The 23,969-nt window shown below is 36.6% G+C and overlaps 1 protein-coding gene across 1 annotated transcript; it reads right to left on the reverse strand.

The window, feature by feature from the left end:
- Nucleotides 1-13,855: 13,855 nt before the first annotated feature.
- Nucleotides 13,856-22,916, reverse strand: LOC132268127 (uncharacterized). The gene is made up of 2 exons (XM_059768868.1): nucleotides 16,145-22,916; nucleotides 13,856-14,707 (listed from the first exon to the last, which is right to left on the reverse strand). Exon 1 carries the CDS (start codon nucleotides 20,816-20,818, stop codon nucleotides 19,292-19,294), a length of 1,527 nt encoding a protein of 508 aa, XP_059624851.1. The 5' UTR covers nucleotides 20,819-22,916; the 3' UTR covers nucleotides 13,856-14,707; nucleotides 16,145-19,291.
- Between the last annotated feature and the right edge of the window lie 1,053 nt (nucleotides 22,917-23,969).

Below are 23,969 nucleotides of genomic sequence, written 5' to 3' on the forward strand. Positions count from 1 at the left end.
ACTTGTCTATTGTAAAAGGTGCCATCTTCCTGTAGAGTTAGAACTGTAATGACCCGGTCATTTTCCCTTCTTTCCTTTTTCTTAAATTTTACGGATAAATTTTTTTTGTTTAAATTTCTTTTCTGAGTTCTGTTTCTCGTCACTGGGTGTCGTCTCGAGTGCTTGGAAATGGTTTCCGAGACTCTTTTCCTTGGATTGACAACTTCCTTTGAGGACCAAGTCATTTTCGAATTTTCACTTTTCGAACACTATTCATCTTTTGTCTTTTTCCAATTTGTCACTTTGTTGGCACAACCTCACTTTTCGCGTTTGGTTTTGCTTCCACTTTTGCATGCACTCATGATATATGATTTCTTAGAAACGTGTATTTTTACTTTCCTAGAAATGCATGCCATTTGTGCTCTTTCTTCTTTAGGGGTGTGGATGCACACTTTCTTTGGAAACCTTCTTGTTTTTGGGGTTACTTGTGCAATTACTTAAAGTAATTATTTTTCGTCTTGGGGACCATTTTTCAATTTAATTTGGAAGATATTTTCAAAAAGGACCTTTTTGTAATTTTCAAAAAGTGTGACAAGTGTCACACTCTCATTGGTCCACTTATTGACATTTGTGTCGAAGCACTTTGATACCTTGGATGATAACATGTGGATGGTGGAGATTCAACCACTTGTTGGCCTAGGATTGGTGCACTTGTTAGCTTGGATAGTTGACAAGTGTAGGCTTAAGATTAAGCCTAGGAAGGAGCCATTGATTTGTGACAAGTGTAGGCTCACAATTAAGTCTTGCAATTATTTTTTTTGGGCCACTTTGGGATTATGGTTTTAAAGAAGGGTTTTTGTGCAATTGACCAAGATTAGTGTGTGTTGACCATGGTATTAGTTCACCTAGTGAGTGGAGGACTTCTAAATCCTCCACTCACATTTCATCTCCCTCACATTTTTCATTATCCTTCACATTAGAACCTTAGCTTCCATGGATGAAGCTTAAAGCCTTAAGCTTTGACCTTGATTTTTGAGAGCCTTCCATTGATTTCCAAGCTTAACCTTGGGAATACTTTTTGTTCCCCTCATCCTCCTCTACATAAACTTTAAAGGGTTTACCATTTTGTGTTGATTTGCCTTGAATTCAAGAGGAACAATCCTCTTGTAAGGTAGGGGGTGTTATAATTTATTTTCTAAGTGGTTTTAATTGTTTTTATAGTGAAATACAAGTTGTATGCATGTTTTATATTAATTTGAGAAAATAATGATTAATTAGACTTGCATATAACTCACTTTTGACTTGATATATGGCATGGCCTTGACTTGATCTTTGTTATATAATTATTTGGAGCCATTTGAATGAGTTTTCAAATCTAGAGATTTAATGAATTTAATTTGATTTAAATTCTAGTTAATTGTACCTTACTTGTATTTCATTTTTGACTTGATATATGGTATGACCATGACTTAGTCCTTGTTATATATTTATTTGGGATCATTTGAACAACTTTTGAAATCTAGAGATTTAATTAATTTAAATTAATTAAATTCCACATAATGTTATCTTGCTCACCTTGTGAAATTGATATGATATTTGCAATCACCATGGAATGGACATTCACATATGTTATTTTAAGAATTTTTGGACAACTTTGATTTCTAGAGAAATTAATTAATTAGGCTAATCAATTTCTACTTAGTGTTCTAATGAATTAAACTTGTATTTCATGGGGCTTTTACTTTTTATCATGTATCGTGACTTGTTGTAACTTAGATTCATTAATGTAGTCAACGAACTTGCACCCTTATCTTGGATTGGTTTGATTACTCATGCGTTGTTTAGTAAACAATTTAATCATTAATATTATATTTGTGGCATATTTACATTAGTGGATTTCGTGTGCTATATATCTTAGTCGTAGTCTATGTAGATGCATACTATGATTCATTGACATTTCACATGCCATGATAGTTGAGAACTTAGGCATGACTTGTGTGTTTCCAAAATCTTGGTTCTGTGTGAAACTTGTTTAATGCATTACTTGTATCTTGATGCCATCTTAACTTGCACAACTTATTGATTTTGGAAACTCGGGGATATCAATCAAGAAGTGACATGGCTAGGACTTGGCTCTAGTATGGGAGATAGAGAGTTCCCTATACCATCGTGCGCACTAGGGGAAGTACTTTTGGGTTAGTAGCCCTAAAGTGATCCCAAGACTAGGGGAAGGTACCCTTGGGTTAGTAACCCTAAAGTGATCCCAAGAGTACGGTTTTAATCTGGGCGATATCCAAGTTTCCACATTGTCTGATTTCACTCTTTAAATTTCAAGTGTTGCATTCCTTAAATATTTAAAACTCTTTCGTGTTATATGAAATGTTCCATCCTTGTTTAATTGCATAGATATTATACCTTGTTCTTGATTTCATGTATAACTCTTGTCGTGTTAATTGGTATGTCCTAATTATGTAAATTGCATTGATAATGTGATCCTTGTACTCTAGTATCCTCTTGTCATGTTGTATGGATTATCCCAACCTTGTTCAGTTTCATAGACATCGTGATTCATGTTGCTTCATGTTGATATGATTTAGGAATGATCCTATATAAGCATTTTGACTTAGATTCTAGGTGGCATAGACCATATGTAATGATTTATATCAACATGTAAAATCTCTTAACTCTTAGATTTCAAGTGTTAGCTCTTAAATATCTAAGAACCTTGTCGTGTTATATGGAGTATTTCTCACCTTGTTTAATTGCATAGACATTATGCTTACTTCATGTATTTAGACCTCATTCTGTATACTTGAAACTGTGCACTTCCTTCTTGTATCTAGATTCCATTTAGTATACTCATGTCTCGTATACTTGCCTTGTGTGTTTCTGATCCCGTTTAGTATACCTGTGTTTTGTATACTTGCCTTGCATGTTTTTAATCTTCGTTTAGTACACTTGTAACCGGTATGCTTGTATGTCATGTATCTCACTGATAAGCGCCGAATATTGTATATTCAAGCGCCCTAAATTGCATTAGTAAAGTCCGTTGTATGTTAATTTATGTAGATTATCTTCATTTCTATGTTTTTATGCATTTTCAGGTTCATTGGCCAAAATGGAACAAGAATAAGGCCTTGTGGAATCTTGAGCAACAAAAGGTGCCAATGCTGAATTCTGGCAGCAGTAGAACCTGGACTTTGCTCGCCATTTTGACCTTCCAAACTCAAGAACTGGACTTCCCTCATAACATGAAAGATTTAGAGCTCTGAATTATCTTTCTAAATCTTCAAACAGTTTGTCATTCGGAGCTTGGAGCAGAGAGTTATGGCCTTGTTACCAGAGGCGCGCAGAACTGCCTGGCAGCAATGAAATTCTGCCTTGATCTTCATTTTCGACCAACCATCCTTGAGAATTGGATCTCCACCAAAACATGAAATATTTAGAGCTCTGAATTATATTTCTAAATCTTCAAACGGTTCATCATTCGGAGTTTGGAGCAGAGAGTTATGGCCGTTTAAACAAAGTAGGTCTGGGCGGAGCAAGTGAAGCATGGAGCTTTTTACACTAAATTCGAGTGCTCGAGGCCTTGCTTAAAGTGCTCGAATTTTGGGCAGAATGCCCTTCGGAAATGGCTCATTTCAGCCCACTTGCACCTTGGTTTCTTCATTTTGCTTTCCTCTTTAATGAAGTGGTTGGAGATGTTGGTTGGTGGCCTTTTGGTGGTAGATAAGAGGTATAAGAGCCACACAATATCATGAAGCTTCATTTTTACAAGATAGAGGAGAGAGAAGAGAGCAAGAAGGAGGAGTTCTTGAAGCTTCAAGGAGGGTGCACGAAAATGGAGATGAGGATCAAGCTTCTTCTTCAATCTAGGGCCACCATAGGTAACTAAACCCTCTTCTAGGGAGGTGATGAAGCCCTCTCTAGTAAGCATGTTCTAGCCTTAGTTTATTTTGGGGAAAATGATGTATATATGTGATTATTTCACAATCTAGAGTTACACTTGATGTAATGAACCTAATTTCTTATAAATGATTATGATGAATGTATTATCTTGTCTTAGATCATATTTTCTCATGATTGTATGCCTTGCATTTCTATAGTGACATTGGAAATGAGATTGTGAAATGGGTTTCTTGGCATGTTGTATGAGAATCTTGATATTCCATAGCTTAGGACCCTCCTTTGATGGACTATTCTTGACTCTTGACTCCATGTGCTCCTATCATGTGATTAAAGGCTTGATAATCTCTAACTTAGTAAGCATGTCCAAGGCTACACACTAGTTTAGGTAGTTCAAACATGTGCATCTTTGATAGGTTATACTTGCCATTGATTTCATGAATTTCTTGAAGGAATGTAGCAATTTTGGTTGTAGCATTCCATGGTCACATATTTATGTTGTTTCCCCAATTTAGCTCTAATCTAGCATGTGTTTAGGGATGGAGCGGATTCATTTCCTTAGGCTTCTCTACTTGTATTATATCTCTTTACTTCCTAGCACATTACTATTTTATGCATTCTAAGTTCTAAGTTTAAGTGACAAACAAACAAAACCCTCTATAAACCCCTTCTCATTCTAAGAACAATTCTAGACACTTAGGTTGCCATAGACTAGCGCAGTCCCAGTGGTTCGACTTACCCGACCAATAGCCCTATTTTACAATGATTCGTGCTATTGCGAAGGTTGATGTTTAGTTGATCAACCAATCACTCACTTCAAATGCATGAGTAGCTTATGATGATCCCTGAGTCTCACTTTGACATAAACTTTATGTGGCATGTTCCTTTTCAATTGTTTCAAGTTAATGTAAAAATCTTTAAAGAAATCGAGTTTATGCATGCTCATTCTCTACGAGTAAACTTGTTTACTCACCCCGAAGTTACTGGGGGTTTTGTTCAGGTACGAAGACTTGGTTCGTGATGCTCATCATTCCGTGGATAACTAGTAGCTTTTAAGTTTCCATTTCATGCAAATGTTAGCATGAAATGTCATTTTGTAGCTTTATATGTCAAAACATGTAGCTTTGATTCGATATATGTAATGTGTACATAAGTGCACCTTTTGTATTGTATTTGACATGTATGAGATGAGGCCGGAGGCCAATGACATATATCTAGTATCCTATGTAACTTTTGACTTCATGAAATATTATGAAAATATTGAAAAATGACAAGTTATTGTTTCACCATGGGTGCATCAGGTGTGGGAATTCAAATTTTGTTTTGTCATAGGGTCTCATTAATCATGTATGAAGTGTGGACAAGGGCCAAACGGTCATTTGACTTTATTTTATAATTTTGGTTTTCAAGTTTTCCATTTCAAGTTCATTTTCGACTTTTTGGCCGTCGGGGGGTCGGATTTTGTATCAGCCATTTTTGGGAGCCGTGGATCAATCCCGCACACTTAAAATCACTTATTACGTTTGCGTGTATATTTGTTTCAGCCTAGAAGTGCATTTGGGGTCAAATGCATACTTGGTACAAAGTTGCATTTTCGCCGTTTTGAGCCTAATTTGATCTAGTGGCATTCTAGACATTTTGTAGTGAGTTTTTTTTTTATTTCCGTCCATGTGGTCAGGTAGAAAACATGATTTTGGGGGGGGGGGGGGGGGTGGTCCTTAAAATCAAATTTCAAACTCAAAAAACTGATAAGCTTGTCAGCAGGACGAGCGCTCGTCCATGGGCTACGAGCGCTCGTAAGTGGGGTAGTGGGCATGCTCATCTATGAGTGCTCATAGCCCTTGCATGAGCACTCATATGTACTGTTCATGTGTGTGTGTGTGTGTGTGTGTGTGTCTTGGTTTAGCACTGCACCTCCAACTTCGAGTCATCGTATCTTCTTCGTTTTAACTCCGAATTGGTCCGTTCTTGAGTCTAAATTGAACACGTCAAAATAATATTTCCAATGGTACCAATTATAGTTTTAGATTCCATTTATAGCTCAAGATATTGAAGTTGTAGTAAGGTAGGGTCAGAATTTGGTTCGAACCGAGATAGGGTTTCCCTTCCTTCGACTTCAAGACTTGATATCTTTGCCGTCCAGACTCCGAATCAAGTGATTCTTAAGTCCATCTTTGTTAATTTTTCATTTTCTACCCAATGTTTTACACGGGGTAATCCATTTCAATTTGGAATTACCAGTTTACCCTTTTAGCCTTAAGTGTTCGTTTTTCTTCGTCTTGTCGTTTATCCTTCGTCCGGACTCCAAATCATGCGATTCTTGAGTCTATTTTGATTAGTTTTTCATTGTCCTTCCAGTGGTGTACTCAGTTGCACCTGAATCCATATTTTTTGAAATGACTATTTTGCCCCTAGGGGCTTAATTGTTATTTTTCCGATCTCTTGCTTCCGCACTTTATTCCTTTGGGTTCCATGACCTCATGGAAGGTCATCTTAGGGTCTTAGAGGTTTGTTGTGCCTTGGGAGACTGTTGTCTTGTCTTTGCTTCCGTATTCTGGATCCGCTTCGGGTCATCACAGGACACACTGGGTTGAAAAATCCAAGGTCGTCACAAAAACACAAAGCTTTTGGGGCCATAAAAAAGCTCAATTTTGATATAACATCTGCTAGTTCTAACAGGAAGCTTCAATTAACTAAGCTTAAAGAATTGCGTAATGATGTTCAAGAGAGTGCTAAGGTTTACAAACCAAAGACTAAGGCATTTCATGACAAGTATATCTTACGTAAGACTTTTAAGCCTGGGAAGAAGGTTTGGTTGTTTAATACATGACTGAAACTTTTTCCTGGAAAGTTAAAGTCACGTTGGGAAGGTCCGTACATGGTTATTTCTGTTACACCTTACAGTGCAATAGAGATACAAGATTATAAGACTGGACAACTGTCCAAGGTCAATGGACAGAGACTGAAACCTTATATAGAGGGTAGTGTGCAGAGAGGTACAATGAAGGCAGTAGAACTTCATAATCCCATTTACTTGGACTAGAAAGGTCAGATTTACGTCGAGCTATCGACGTTAAACTTAGCCTATTGTCAAGCTATTAACGTTAAACTTAGCACTTGTATGTTGTACAGTAGATTTGTTTTGTTTAGTTATTTTTGTGTGTTTTAATTAGTTATTTTTCTAAGCTTTCGTAATTTTTAGGTTTATGTTATTTATAGTTTAGTTTGATTTTAGGTTTAAATGAAAAAATAATAAAAATTAAAAATCCAAAAATTTGTACAATGCTCGAGCCTGACAGTTGAGGCTCGAGCATCAGCAGCTACAGGCTTGAGCATCCAAACCTAAAGCTTGAGCCTTTCATTATCGTTAGATCTAGAGTTTTTATTTCCATATGATGTATATCTGCCATAAGTCTTTATTTCAATAAGCATTGTACTGATTTTAGATATATATATATATATATATATATATATATATATATTTCCTTGTGTTGATATTTTAGATCACTATGTTATTTCCCTTTGCTTACTCCATATACTTGATACTCTGATATATGTTGGAGTTTATTGATTTTACTAGATGCAATAGATTAAGTTTGGAGGTGATTTGACTGATAGCAACCTTGGATGGTTTTGAGGAACCACTATGTTGAAGGAGGAGATGCTAGAAATTCTTTTTACCCGTCTTTGCATTATTATGTTCTATCTTTGCTGGTCTGCTTGTATGGTAAAATCTTTCTAATTCTCTTTTGTTCTCCCACATTGAGGACAATGTGCACAATAAGTTTGGGGGTAAGGTTGTGTTGAGATAAATTAATTTTTGTTAACACAAGGTTATGTTCTGATTATTGATTATATAAGCCTGTGCTTGAGTCTATTGATAGTTATATACTCTGTTTGCATTCCAATGTTGGTTAGAGATGGTTTGTATGCTAAAATACGGTGAAAAGAATTCCTTAAAATTTTTTGAAATCAGTTGATGGCTTGTGGTCCACATTGTTAGAATGATTATTGTTTAATAAATATTAATCTCGGAAATGCTACACTTTGCACATATTCACACTTGCTTGAATTCTATGGGGTAGAAATTGGAAGTCTTGTTTTGTTTTGAGTTAGACTGAGATGATCAGGTACAGTTGATAGTTTTGATGACTAAGACATAGTAAAAAAGAAAACAAAACAAACATAAACAATTTGGTATGTATAAAAAAAATTCCTCACCAATCTGAATGAATAAAAAAAAATGGAAAAAAAGAGTAGAAAAGGATCAAGTTCAGATTTGTACTTAGATTGCTTACGTAATTAAGTCCTTAAGGGTGTGTTCTGACACCTAATGCCTTAAGATCGTCTGGTCTGGGAGTCATTGGCTGAAAGCTTGTTACACAAGGGGTTTAAGTTGCCTAGATTACTTGAACAATTAAGTCCTTAGGGGTGTTTCAACACTTAACACCCTAAGATCATCTGGTCTGGGAGTCGTTGGCTGAAAGTTTATTACAGGGGTAATTTAGAAAGCTTAATAGACCTGAACATTACACATATCCTTTTTGAAAAGAAAAAAAATGCATACCTATGAAGAAAAATAAAATGCCTTAGGAGTTAAAATTTGAAAAGTTTGCCTGTGAATTAAGGAATAATAAGGAATAAATGCAAGTATGGACAGTAAGCCACACGTTGAATTGTAGGATCACTATCAGCAAGTGTTTCATAGATTAATATTATTGAATAAATGATTAAACTGATATGTGGGGACCATGGTTGCTTAATTGAAATTGAAAGTTAAAAGTGGTTCTGATTACATGATTGGTATACTTGTTGTATTTGACTGATTAATGAACTACAGGGATAATATGATTTTAAAACTGACTTGAATTAGCTTGATGTGCAATAAGGCACTGACATGAGAAGTTTGTGAATATCTTTACTGGAAACCCTCATGAGACTATAACTCGTCCACTAGGGATAACCTAGGGGTTTAAAGGCTTGTTGCCTAGGCTAAATGCAACCATGATTCCCACTAAAATGGCTTTTTAGTTTTGTATTGCTAAGGGACTAGCAATAAGTAAGTTTGGGGGTGTGATGAGCGCTGAATATATCATATTCGAGCCCCTAAATACATATCTATTAAGGCTTAAAGTGATACTTCTATCCATAGTTAGACTAATTTATGTTTAATGTGTCTTTCTAGGTACTTCCCTAGAGAAATGGTTAAAACCGAGACTTTATGATGATATCGAAGCTTACAGAGTCGTTGCCGGTCATTCAGAGCAAGCCGAGAGCTTAAATGGTGAAGTTTGAAGATATTCAAGCCTTGGAGCTCGATCCTAAGTGTTGAGGCTCGAGCATCACAACAAAGAAAGAAGAAAAGTCAACAAGGCTCAAAAGCTCGAGCCTCGTACCTTGAAGCTCGAGCCTTACCATACATTACTCGAGCCTTAACTAAGGGTGCTCGAGCCTTGACCCTCAAGCTCGAGCATGAGGCATTGGCAATTAAAGAGTTAATTCAAGTGCAAGGCTATGCTCCCAAGTCTTATACCTCATCTCCAAGATCGAGCACCATCCATTAAGGATCGAGCACTAACAACTGAAGCTCGAGCTTGGTGTCTAGAAGCTCGAGCTTGGTGTCTAGAAGCTCGAGCTTGGTGTCCCAATTGCTCGAGCCTTATACCTAGTGCTCGAGCCCAAAAAGCATGGATTGAGCAATGTTAAAAGAATCCAGTTCCAGAAATACGCTAAGTGTTGAAGAAAAAGATGCTTCAGAAAATAGTTAAAGAAAATTAGCTAAGTGTCAATGTAAAGATCGAGCACCATTCACTGAAGCTCGAGCATGCATTCAGAAAGGCTCGAGCATGCTTCCTGAAGCTCGAGCCTCTGCCATAAAGCTTGAGCCTTGTGTTCCTGAAGCTCGAGCCTTCCATGACATGTCACATTTAAAGTACGGGATTGCTCTCTTCCTAAAAGCCCACCAAATATTATTTTCTTCTATAAAAGAAGGCTTACGCCCTGATAGAAGGGGTCTGTAATTTTAATCTGTTTGTCGATGTTTTTAGAAGGCTGAAAGTGTGGTGGCTTTTAGGGTTTCTACAACCTTAAGAGTGAAGATATTGGGAAGATAAGTGTCGTCCGTGACGAAGGAGATGAACTCAACACAAATGATATCCAACCTTGTTATGAGTAGCTAATTCCTCTCTTAGGGCATTGATGTAACCCAACCTAAATACTATGGTTTGATTGTTTTAATTTTGGGATTAATTTTAATATATGTATTTTCTTGATTATATGACTATGAGCACTTGAGACAACTCAAGTGGTTTTCATGCTTTAATAGATTATAAACTGTTACTACCTCGTCTTAGATGTAATAGTCTGTTTTCTATTCTCAACCTACCTTGTTGTACGGTATCTGGCGGGGCCCTGCTGGACACAAGAATAGAGGTCATATAATAATATTCCAACGTATTTTGTGAAAGAATGTTTTCATAGTCTATGCTTAGGAAAGGTAGATTGTTTGCAACATAGTTAATGTAGTTAAAGTAGTTAGAGTAGGTAGGCGGATAATTCACGCTAACCGCAGATAGGTTATAGTTAGCTAATTTTGTAAAATATCTTTCTTTAAAACCCGAATTGAACGAATGTTATTGAGTTCAATTCCTTTGGAAAATCTCATTATTAAATTCCCAGAGTTAGTATAATTAACTGTAGTAAATGGTTGTGGTGAAGTAAAAGCCCTATGATTCCTCTCTCTCTGATCATTAAATTTATTTACTTTGCTTTTATTTAATTTTTAAATCAAGTTTGTTAAACTGTGACAACCAACAAACTTTCCAACCAAGTTACCTGTAAACCATAGAACAAATTTAAAGACTAAATATAAATCTCGTCTCCCTGTGGGTTCGACATCGCTTTTTATATAGCACTATTCTGTAAGGAATCGTTCTATTGCGAGTAAAATTAACACAACAAGAGTATATATTACTCTCGACACTCTCTACAACAACCACTAACCTGCCACGAGGATAAAAATCCCTGTGCAGCAATGCCATACCGGCAAATCTCAAAAAAATAAAATGAGCATCGTAACCATAATGCTCGACACACAACAGTCTCCTAAGGTCAACCACGAAACAATAATCAAACTCTGACACCTAACCGATCACTCAAACCACTCTTCATAAGGCAACCTGCTCTCAATCAAAAGACCTCATGCCCTACCATCAAAATCATTACCTTCTTTTTCACCGATCCCACGATGCCCTTGGCCCCAACGAAAAATCAAACAGGGCTACGTGTTAATCCTACGAGATCCTCCTTGTCCTAAATCATTCCAATAAATACTTTACCCTTCTGGACAATGTGTACCACTCCCGATACCCCAAGTACGATCTAAGTACAAGTCTGGTTCATTGCTCTATGATTCTAAAATACAATCTACAAGGTAACACGGTACCTACCACCCACTACCTCATTCATGAACAACTGAACACCTTAACATCCACAATTGCCCGTATTATGTAATTCTGCATTATCCAACTAAAACTGACCAACATTCCCTACCTCAAGACTCACTCGACAACTGTGTCATACAATTAACTCGCCAAGAGTCAAAACACCTTTGTATAATTTCCATTTTGGAAACATACCTTCGTAGGTTTCCAAAATGGAAATTTCCTCTCAACTAACCAGTCTCTAAAACAGACTCCTACAAGACCGCCAAGGATCACATCAACTAGTAGGTCACCGGTCACTGGCATGACTCTGTCCAATACCTACGTCAACCTATACTTACTGGATCAAACAAGTTCCCTTAACAACCATACTCAACACACCTTATCAGGCCGTACTAAAGTATGAGAAACATACGTCTAGAATCTTTAGACCATATTCATAACTCCATCAATCTCTATCACCCCTGCCACAAGTCGGTTTGAAGAGAACCTCCGCAACCAAACTGTGACCTAAGTCACAAACACTAACCTCTTAAAGTCATACATTTCTCACGAAAACCTCACATCGTGTGCTTGACCTCTACAGTCACAAAACCCCATACGCTAACACATGAAACTTATACACATCACCCTGGGCACCGCACTATGCTATATGCAATCATTCTAAAGTCGTGCCCCAAGCACCACACTATAACAACAATGAGAAAATAGGAATAATCACACACCATATAGCTCAATCCCCGAGCTAGAAACATACGCCATCCATTCGATAAGAACTAGTACCCAACAAACCTTGAAGCAACCGAGCTCCTCACCTACTCAAGTCATAGCCCACACGACAACTACGTCGTATCAAGTACCCTGCCATACTATTGACTATCCCATGCTCAACTGTATACGCAGATATCTAAACAAACATATATAATGACCGTAACCCACACTTGGATACAATCGTGTCATTTCGTTTAAGATTAACATCACGCATTTTTTCTAGTCATCATTCTTCATTAATATACTTGCATAAACCATACATAAATGCCTGTCACATTACTATCTAAAATAGTACTGCACAAACCGTGCTCACTACTTACCATTACAATGTACATCATACTTGAAATTTTATCACGGATAATGTGCTTCCATTTCAATAAACAGTTTAGCAACTAGTCACATAGTCTATCAAACATACTTTAAATCACATACACATTTTATTTACATGGCCATGCATTTAGCGTACATTAATATTTAAGCACATAAGAACATAGCAAGTAACCATTCTTCTCAAAACATTAAACATTTAGCATAAAATGTGTAATAAATGAAGTCAACTCTCCGTCCCATCTAAGTAAGCTACTACCCATCGTCCTAAAGATTTTTGAACTCTGCTCTGATACCAAATCTATAACATCCTAAACCTAGGGGTCCGAATCGCTAATAGGGTCCTTACCCGAACCCAAGGACACAGATGGGTACTATGATCATTTCACGTCAACATAGGGCTTCTAGAGTCCATAAGAGTTTAATGATCACTTCACGTGGTTAAACCATAGTATAAAACTCAAAAGAGTATAATAGACCTTTACCGTGGCACAAAAAATAAAAATAAAAATAAAAATAAAAATAATAAAAAAAAAAAAAAAAAAAAAAAAAACCATAGGGGTGGTGTGTGCTATCGTGTGTACACCCAAATTGCAATGAAAGTGTGGCCAATTTTAAATTTATAAAAAGCCACTACTATCTCTAACTACTAATATAGCTAGGGTGAGTAGGGATTGTCCCAAGGGATTGGGAGCTATGTTAAGATAGAAACAAGGTCGGATTAGTATGTCGAGTGATCAAAAGGTGTTTTGATTTCTTAATTAAACTACAATGTAAATAAATTCAATACAATGCAATTAAAATAAATAAAGGGTAGAGAACAAGAAAGAGAGGTCTTAGGATCTAAAGGTCACCACTAAACATCACCATTCTAGACACTCAATGTGTAATGAATGAGGGAAAACATGTGTTGTAATACCAAGAGGTGTGATTGATTGAATCAACAAGCATGGATGACTAATTAAGTATATAATATCTAGACAACCTAGTGAATAGCACAATATATCAAACTAAGCCATTATTCCTTCCTTTAAGCTCACAATCAATACACTAACAAGTTAGAGAATAATACTACTTGCATTCATAAGTATGGAACATCAAACAACAAGCATAGATTGTCCTCACATCTAAGAAAGTAAAGTAACTACACTACATCTAAGCTAAGGACATGAAAATTAAACTAATTAAACTAAGGTAGAGGCACAATCCATCAAGAAATGAGTATGAACCATCAAACAAACCACAAGAGTATTCTATTTAAGCACTATGCCTTGACAATCTCTAGATTCATAGTATCAACACAAATAGACATGCATCAATATCACAAAACCAAAAGATAAACACATGAACATCTATTCTAGCATACATAGACATATGGGTAGAATGAAATGATCAATTGGAAGTATTAATCAACACAAATCATTGTAAAAACAAGATTCATATATAAATCAAATGTCAAGATAAGATTACAACACAAATCCCATCAAAATATAAAACATCAAGGTCTAGAAGGCATGCTTAGGGCTAACTCTAGCCCCAAGAAGATGTTTAGCCACTCATTGATGTAGTCATCCAACCCTCAAGGGCCATCTTCATGGTAGGAATGATCTTCTTCTTGATGGAAACCCTAGAAGAATGGAAGAACTCCCAAATAGTGTATGTCTCTCTAAGCTCTAGCCTCCTCTCCAAGATATGTGATATGAGATATATTGAGATATCTAAGTTATGATGTAAAAATGGCCCAAAATCCTTATATAGGTAGCTCAAGTGTCACACCGAATGGTCAAGTCTCGTGCACTAGGGTCCCTTCAATGATTACACCACAAGCTATCTTTTAATGAGCTGGACTCTGTTTTATTTCAAACTTGAGGAGGTTTGATCGATCAAATTCAAATGAGATCGATCGAACTCCGACCAGATCCATCGAAGTAAGGCCAGATCGATCAATCCTTAGCAACAACTTTTTGGAATAAGACAATTCTGAGATATTTTTGGGATATTTTGGGCAAAAGACAAAAGTGGTAGGTTGGGATAAGATCAAAGAAGTTCGATCAATCTGAAGAAAGTTTGATCGATCGAAGATGGGAATTCTTGAGGAAAAGGACAAGGGGTTTGATCCATCTCGGTGATGAGGGATCGATCAATGTGAGATCGATCAAAAGTATTCCTGATCGATCGAAGTTTGCTGATTTCCACCACTTTGCTCCATTTTTCCACTTAGCTTGAGATTACTTCTTTTATGCTCTAATTTGGCTGAATTAACTTATTTTGGGGATAAGCACCTGAAAAGGGCAATAACATGAAATTAATCTAAAACGGGAAAATAAGATAGATAAAGGTCCTAGAATACTTGAGCTTAAGAAGTTTAAATGCGTGCTTTTCAACGCTCATCACACCTCCAAACTTAAATATTGCTAGTCCCTAGCAATAAACTACAAAGTAAAGGAATGAAATGAATGACTATACAACTATGAACTAGAAAGCAATAAAAGGATAACGCCACTTTCGTAGGGAACACGATTGTATTTAGCATATGCAACAAGCCTTTTGAACCCCTTGGTTATCCCTAGCGGACGAGTGAAGTCTCGTGAGGGTTTCCAAAAATGATACCCACAAACATTAAGCTCATTCTCACTAAAGAGGCACCAATATTACAAACAAGCATTGGGAGAAAACTACCTCAAGTATACAATTTTTCAACCATTTCTGAGCACTCTCCCAAAATCTCAACATCAAGCAAGTAAGTACGGTCCTCCACACATCAAGAAAATGATCATGCAAATCAAAACAACTCTAGAATTCTTTTTGAGTGAACTGGCATCAAGTATGTTGTTATCTAAGCCAACTAAAGAAATGATCACATCCTTACCCTCAAACTAGCACACAAATCTAGTACCGATTATGAAGATAAAGAATGGACCTTTTATTAAAGTTTTATTCATCTAGGTGCGCTTATTATTTTCACTCAATTTTTTTTTTTTTTCCTAATCCTAAGGATCAAAGATGGAAGCATAGTGCAATGTGTTGATCTATTAAGCTTTCTAGCGATCTATGAGGTCGAGCGTTAGGTCAATGACTCCCAAATCGGACGGCTTTAGGGCATTAGGTGTTCAAGCACCCCCAAGGACTTACAAGTTCAAATCAAGACAACTTCCATCTAATCATTTCCCACTTCTCACCTTTTGAGAGAAGTCCTCACTTTTTTGTTGCTTTTGCAAATCCTTTTTTTAGCATTTAATTATTAACCTAGAGTTTGGGCCCTCCACCTTTCAGCATGAGAAATTTAGTGCTTGATGAGGCTAGAATCTCGGCTACTCAATGAAAAGGGTTTGTTATCCACCTTTGTCAAGAATGAAAGCTTTCAATGCACTACTAGCCCAATTGGGATATAACCAATTCAATAATCAACAAAGCATGTACCCCACAAATGAATGCTAGTGTGCGTCTGTGCTAGTGTAGAATCCTAGAGTGAATCTTAAAATAATCACAAAATCAGGATGATGTGGACCACAAGTGCAAGCAAGATATCAATCTTTCAAAAAATTTACTCCAAATGGCAACCACAAGGTATACAATGAGTATTGGACTCTCAAGTCAAGTAATTTTTAAATTTTAAGCAATATAGTCCTTAAAAGATCAAATCATAGCTAGCATCAATCTCAAATCTCAATCATACATTTAAAGCTCAACTTAAATAGAATGCAACAAAGCCACCTTACCCCCAAACTTAAGCTACACATTATCCTCAATGTGTAATGAGAACAATGGAAAAGATGGAAAGAGTATACTGTGGTAGATAGACATGAAGCCCGGTAGTGATCCAATTCGAAAGACGTCTCCCCCAAACTTGGAATCAACAACCTACTTGAATGACCACACTAGCAAACTCACATCAAATATCGAATGGTTTAAGAATAACCAAGGCATGCAATTGAAAGTAATATAGCACAAGATGAAAGAGATATGAGATTAAGCCCAATAGAAAATAAGAAAGTAGCATGAGTACACATAAGGGCATAATAGGAAAATTTTTTATATTTTTCTTTTTATGAAAGTATGTACAATGAAACAAAATGGAAAAAGAAATAAAGAAATAAAAATGAAAATAAACATGTATGATACAAGAGATAAAAGATACAATGTGTCGTATGGGTGCTAAGTTTAACGTTTCTAGCAAGACGGAATACTGCTTTGAATTTTTTTTTTTTTTTTTTTTTTTTTTTTTTTGTAAAAACAACCTGATCGATCAAGCATAGATCGATCAAATCTTGATCGATCCAACTGGTGAAAACCTGCAGACATGTTCGATCGATGCACAGAGAGGTGATATTTCAAAGCTTCAAAAAATTTTCTAAGTACAGAACTAAGATCGATCCAAGGAAAAACTGGATCGATCTGAGAATTCCAGATCAATCTAGAATGAAGTTTGCACGATACACAGGGAGCTAAAATATGCAGGAATATTCCGCACGATGGAACAGAGAGGAGATTGGACGCAAAGATGACTGTTCGATTGATCGAACTTCCTTTGAGATCAATCGAACATGCAAGAATATGTAGGAAATTGGACGTTCTTGAGAACATTGAGTGCATCACTATATCTCTTCATAGATTGGATCTACCAAAAGGGAAGTTTCCATATGTCTTTGAAAAACTTGTCCCTCAATGTAGGGTTTCAATCTTTGCCCATTCACCTTGAATGTGTTACCATTCTTTAAACTTTGAATTTCAACCGCCCCATGGGGCGCAACAGAAATGATTTCATAAGGGCCTTCCCATTTGGTTCGCAACTTTTTGGGAAAGAGTTTTAATCTAGAGTTCAAAAGCCAAGCTTTTTGACCAGGTTTAAAAGATTTCTTCACAATGTGTTTGTCATGAAAAGTTTTGGTTCTCTCTTTGTAGAGTTTGGCATTATCATAGGCATTGTGTCTCAACTCTTCCAACTCATTCAATTGGAGTAACCGATTCTCTCCGGCTTTGTTAAGGTCAAGATTAAGCTTTCTAATTGCCCATATAGCTTTGTGTTCTAGCTCAATCGGAAGATGGCAAGGCTTTCCATAAACAAGTCTATAAGGAGACATACCGATGGGAGTCTTACATGCCGTATGATATACCTACAAAGCATTATTTAACTTACGTGACCAATCCTTCCGGGTAATGTTAACCGTTTTCTCAAGAATATGTTTAATTTCTCGGTTTGAAACTTATACTTGCCCACTTGTTTGAGGATGGTAAGGAGTGGCGACTTTATGAGTAACGGAGTACTTACGAAATAATTGCCTTAAGAATTGATTGCAAAAATGCTTTCCTCCATCACTAATCATGGCTCTTGGCATACCAAAACGAGTGAATATGTTGGGTTTAATGAATTGAACAACCACGAAGTGGTCATTGGTTTTGGTAGCACAAGCCTCCACTCTCTTAGAAACATAATCAATGGCAAGCAAAATGTATTGAAATCCATAAGACATAGGAAAAGAACCCATAAAATTAATGCCCCAAATATCAAAGATTTTAACAACAACAATATTTGTCAAGGGCATCATGTCTCTTCTCGACATTGATCCCATTTTTTGGTATCTCTCACATTCCTTGCCAAAATTGTAGGCATCTTTATGGATGGTAGGCCAAAATAGCCCACTTTGAAGCACTTTCAAAGCAGTCTTCTTTGCACTAAAATGCCCACCGCATGTAAGGGTATGGCAAAACACAAGCACACTTGGAATTTCACTCTCCGGAATGCACCTTCTCACAATTTGATCTGGACAATATCAAAACAAGATAGGATCTTCCCAATAGTAATTCCGGATGTTAGCAAAGAAAGCTTCTTTGCTTGCTTTGACCAATTGGTCGGAAGCTTGCTTATTGCAAGAAAATTCACGATGTCGGCAAACCAGGGCATTTATCCATTAGAAACTTGGAAGAGTTGTTTATCCGGAAATGAATCATGAATTAGTGGGCTCGGGGAAGATTCTACTACCAACCTTGAGAGATGATCGGCAACCACATTTTTGGTGTCTTTCTTATCTTTAATTTCAAAATCAAATTCTTGAAGAAGCAAAATCTATCTTATCAAATGAGGCTTTGTTTCCTTCTTAGTCAAAAGGTGCCTCAAATCAGCATAAGCGGAATAGACAATGACTTTTGACCCTAAGAGATAGGACCAAAATTTATCAAAGGCATACACTACGGCACGTAATTCCTTCTCGGTAGTAGAGTAATTCTATTGAGCTCCCAAGAGGGTCTTGCTTACATAGTATACGACACATGGAAGTTTTCCTATCCTTTGCCCCAAAACTGCTCCCATGGCATAACCAGAGGCATCACACATGATTTCAAATGGTAATGACCAACTAGGAGGTTGCATAATAGGAGCAGATGACAATAAGTCACGTAGTTTATGAAAAGCATCAAGGTATGCTTGATCAAAGACAAATGGAGTTTCCTTGGCAAGAAGATTGCACAAAGGTCTAGCAATTTTGCTAAAGTCCTTGATGAAACGGCGATAGAAGCCAACATGACCTAAAAATGAGCAAACTTCTCGCACCATAGAAGGTGGAGGTAATTCAGAAATGAGCTCAACTTTTGCTTTATCAACCTCAATTCCCCTTTTCGAGATGACATGACCCAAAATAATACCTTCTTGAACCATGAAGTGGCTCTTTTCACAACTAAGAACAAGGTTTATTTCACGACATCTTTTAAGCACTAAATTTAGATTTTTGAGGCATGCATCAAATGAAGACCCAAAAATAGAAAAATCACCCATAAAGACCTCTAGATACTCTTCCACCATGTCCAAAAAAATTGACATCATACACCTTTGGAATGTGGCAGGGCCATTGCACAAACCAAATGGCATCTGTTTATAAGTAAATGTTCCAAAAGGACAAGTAAATGTGGTTTTCTCTTGGTCTAAAGCCCGAATAGCCATCAAGAAAGCAATAATATTGTTTCCCGGCCAATCTCTCTAAAATTTTATCAATAAATGGCAAAGGGAAGTGATTTTTTCTAGTGGCGGCATTTAATTTGCTGTAATCAATGCATACACGCCACGAATTGGAGGTACGCTTGGAAATTGCTTCCCCTTTCAAATTTTCAACCATCATAATCCCTGATTTCTTGGGAACTACTTGAGTTGGACTCACCCATTTGCTATCAGAGATTGGATAAATGATACCGGCATCTAAGAGCTTAATAACTTCTTTCTTAACCACTTCTTTCATGTTTGGATTTAATCTCCTTTGGGCATCTCTAAAAGGTTTTACATCATCTTCCATAAGAATGCGATGCATGCAAATGGATGGGTTAATTCCCTTTAGATCCGCTACACTCCATCCAATAGCTTCCTTATTTTCTTTAAGTACATTCAAAAGAGCATTCTCTTGATCTTTTTCAAGATTTGAAGAGATGATGACCGGAAGAGTCTCTTTTGGGCCTAGAAAGGCATACTTAAGATCGGGAGGGAAATTTTTAAGCTCAATAGTGGGTGGAGAGACTAAAGATAGGACCAGTGAAATGCTAGAAAGTGGAGGAAGAGGTTTTTTTGGTGCTTTCCAAGGGGGGAAATTCAAACTTGCTACGGATTCCATTAAGTCATTAACCTCGCTGATTGATCCTTCATTATCAAACCCGCAATTTTCATACATTTCAAGGAGACAAGATGCAAGAGGATCCTCAGATAGAAGAGATGAAAGATTGTCCTCAATTGGTATTTTTATAACCATGGAAGGAATGAACTCCTCTACAATCTCATCCAAGATATCTATGAGACAACACTCATCTTCATCTATGGGATGTTGACTTACATTAAGCTTAACCATCATGTTACCAAAAGAAAGGTCCATAACCCTGGATCTACGATTGATAGTTGCATTTACGGTGGCAAGAAATGGCCTTCCCAATATGATTAGGATGTGATTGGTAGGATTAGTAACCGGTTCGGTATCAAGAACCACAAAATCAACCAGGAAATAGAACTTGTCAACCTTGATGAGAATGTCCTTAACCATGCCCTTAGGAGTTTTAATGGATCTATCGGCTAATTGAAGCATCACCGAGGTTGGCTTCAACTCATTCAAACCTAGTTGGACATACACGGAGTAAGGAATCAAATTAACACTCGCCCCTAAGATAAGAAAAGCTCTACGAACTTCATGGTTTCCAATTACACATGAGATAGTCGGAGCACCGGGATCTTTGAACTTAGGTGGAGTGTTATGTTGAATGATGGAGCTCACTTGCTCCGTTAACAACACTTTTTTAGGGCCTTGTCCCTTGCTCTTCCTCTTTTGTGTGCAAAGATCTTTTAAAAATTTTGTATAAAGCGGAATTTGTCTAATTGCATCTAAAAGAGGGAGATTTATGTTAACTTGTTTAAAGACCTCCATCATGTCATGGATTTTTCTTTCTTGCCTTCCGAAAGGCAAAGTTTCTTTCAAAGTATAAGGAAATGGAACTTTTGGCTCATAAGACCTTGCAACTTAGGGGAAAGATGAAGAGGGCTAAGAATTCTTGATGATGACACTTTCATCTAAGAAAGGAGGTGTAGGATTGGAAACGGGACGGGTGTTAACTTTTAATTGCACCGGTTCACTACCTTCAACTGGTTGTTCAACCCTATTGTCAACTTACCTACCATTTCTCAAAGTGGTAATTGCTTGCATTTGCTCTTGGGAGGGGCACCCTGATGTAGAGTTTGCTTCCACAAGATATTAGGCTTTTGGGTTCCTTTCGGGTTGGCTAGGCAATTTACCAATTTCTTTCGCATTCAATGCATTAGCTAACATCCTGATTTGAGACTCAAGCTTTGATATCGATTGAGAATGAGAATGTAACAAATTCGTGTTCATTTCCAAACTACTCAAAGCCACTAAGACCTTATCTTCAAATGTGGAGTTGCTAGAAAGTTCATGAGGATTATTAGAGCTACTTTGAGAATTATAAGCTTGAGGATGAGTGAAATGATTCATTCTTTGATGATAAGAAGAAGATGAAACAAATCCTTTTGAACCTTTATTTCTTTGATGAGGAGGAATATATCGATTTTGAAAATTTTTAGCTTAGAAAGGATTTGAATGATCACTCCACACCGGAACATAAGCATTTGGAAGAGGGTGAGCAAATGCGGCATTGACTTGTTCATAGCGTTCATCAAGCACATGTCCATGGAAACAATTGGAAGTAGTGTGCAATACACTTGAAGAAGTCATGCATGGCTCACAAGAATGATGAAGATGATGATTAATAAGAGGAGATGATTTAGTTATCGGTTTTTTACTCAATAAAAATTGATTAAGTTTTTGAATAAGAGTTTTAACCTTGGCAACAATCTCCATTGGACTCTCAATTTAACATACTTTTAAATTTCTCTTTTTGTTAATATGATCATGACTCACCCGAGAAGTGTGAGACTTATGCAATGAATTTTCACTCATTTTCTCAAAAAGGTGCCAAACATCATCCTCATGTTTTCCAAAATATGAACCTCCACATGATGTATCAACAATGTCCTTATGAGTGTCGGATAGACCTTCATAGAAATATTGAACCACTTGCCATTTAGGAATGCCATGGTGTGGGCATTTCCTTAGCAAGTCGTTCAATCTTTCTCAAGCCTCATGTAAAAGTTCTCCTTCCCTATAAGAAAATTCTCTAATGGCGGTTCTCATTGAATTGGTCAAACTTACGGGGTAAAATTTTTTCAAAAATTTATTTTGCATTTGTATCCAATAAGTTAATGAATTTGGCTCCAAATTGTTGAACCAATGTTTTGCCTTATTTTTAAGAGTAAATGGGAAGAGAAGTAACCTAAAAATTTCCTCCGAGATATTCATATATTTCACGGTGGAACATATCTCAAGAAATTCATCAAGATGTTTGTAAGATTCCTCATCATTTAAGCCATAGAAAAGTGGACACATTTGAATAGTCTCGGGCTTAATTTCATAATGATTGGCCCCAAAATTAGGAAGCAAGATGCAAGTTAGTGAATGATATTCATGAAGGTTGTAATGATCACAAAGGATCATTGGAGGAATTGGAGCTTGAACTCTGAGAGGAAATTGGTTGAAAGGCGGATGTTCTATGAAATTCGGGTCTAAATAACAAAGATGACCCTTTAGATTTTCCACTAGAATGACGAAGGGTTGATTAAGACCACACAACAACAAAATCAACAAAGCAAGCACTTCGCCCCCACAACAAATCAATCAATAAATCTCCACATACGATGATCCCATACTCCCATGCTTGAACAATATGCAAAGAAAATTAAATTGCCTCCACGCGGGCCAAAGATTTAACTAGTGATTGAGTTAAGAAGATCTCACAAAGGGTCCTTAAGCAACTTTAATTCATTTTTTTTTTCAATTTTTTCTTAGCTTGCAATTTATCCTTTTTTTATACTTAGCTTAGCTCATTGCTTTTCAATTCTCCCTTGCTTGACTTCCTTTGCTCAATTCACCTAGCCAATCAAGAACAAACACAATAAGTAACTAAAAAAAATAAAGTAAAAACATGATCAAAAGAGTACTAATTCCTAATTGTTTCCAAAACACGGCATTGCCAAATCAATCCCCGGCAACGGCGCCAAAATTTGGTGTGTGCTGTCGCGTGTACACCCAAATTGCAATGAAAGTGTGGCCAAGCTTAAATTTATAAAAAGCCACTACTACCTCTAACTACTAATATAACTAGGGTGAGTAGGGATCGTCCCAAGGGATTGAGAGCTATGTTAATATGGAAACAAAGTTGGATTAGTAGGTCGAGTGATCAAAAGGTGTTTTGATTTGTTAATTAAACTACAATATAAATAAATTCAATACAAGGCAATTAAAATAAATAAAGGGTAGAGAACAAGAAAGAAAGGTCTTAGGATCGAGAGGTCACCACTAAACATCACCATTCTATACACTCAATGTGTAATGAATGAGAGGAAGCATGTGTTGCAATACAAAGAGTGTGATTGATTGAATCAACAAGCATGAATGACTAATTAAGAATATAATGTCTACACAACCTAGTGTATAGCACAATATATCAAACTAAGCCATTATTCCTTCATTTAAGCTCACAACTAATACACTAACAAGTTAGAGAATAATACTACTTGCATTCATAAGTATGGAACATCACACAACAAGTATGAATTATCCTCACATCTAAGAAAGTAAAGTAACTACACTACATTTAAGCTAAGGACATGAAAATTAAATTAATTAAACTAAAGTAGAGGCACAATCCATCAAGAAATGAGTATGAACCATAAAAAAAACCACAAGAGTATTCTATTTAAGCACTATGCCTTGACAATCTCTAGATTTCATAACATCAACACATATAAGCATGCATCAATATCACAAAACCAAGAGATAAACACATGAACATCTATTCTAGCATATATAGACATATGGATAGAATGAAATGATCAATTGAAAGTATTAATCAACACAAATCATTGTAAAAACAAGATTCATATATAAATCAAATGTCAAGACAAGATTATAACATAAATCCCTTCAAAATACAAAACATCAAGGTCTA

Source organism: Cornus florida, unplaced genomic scaffold (genome assembly GCF_030987335.1).
Source record: "Cornus florida cultivar Cherokee Brave unplaced genomic scaffold, ASM3098733v1 CherokeeBrave_3.0.0_Hap2_Chr08, whole genome shotgun sequence".
Taxonomy (NCBI): domain Eukaryota; kingdom Viridiplantae; phylum Streptophyta; class Magnoliopsida; order Cornales; family Cornaceae; genus Cornus; species Cornus florida.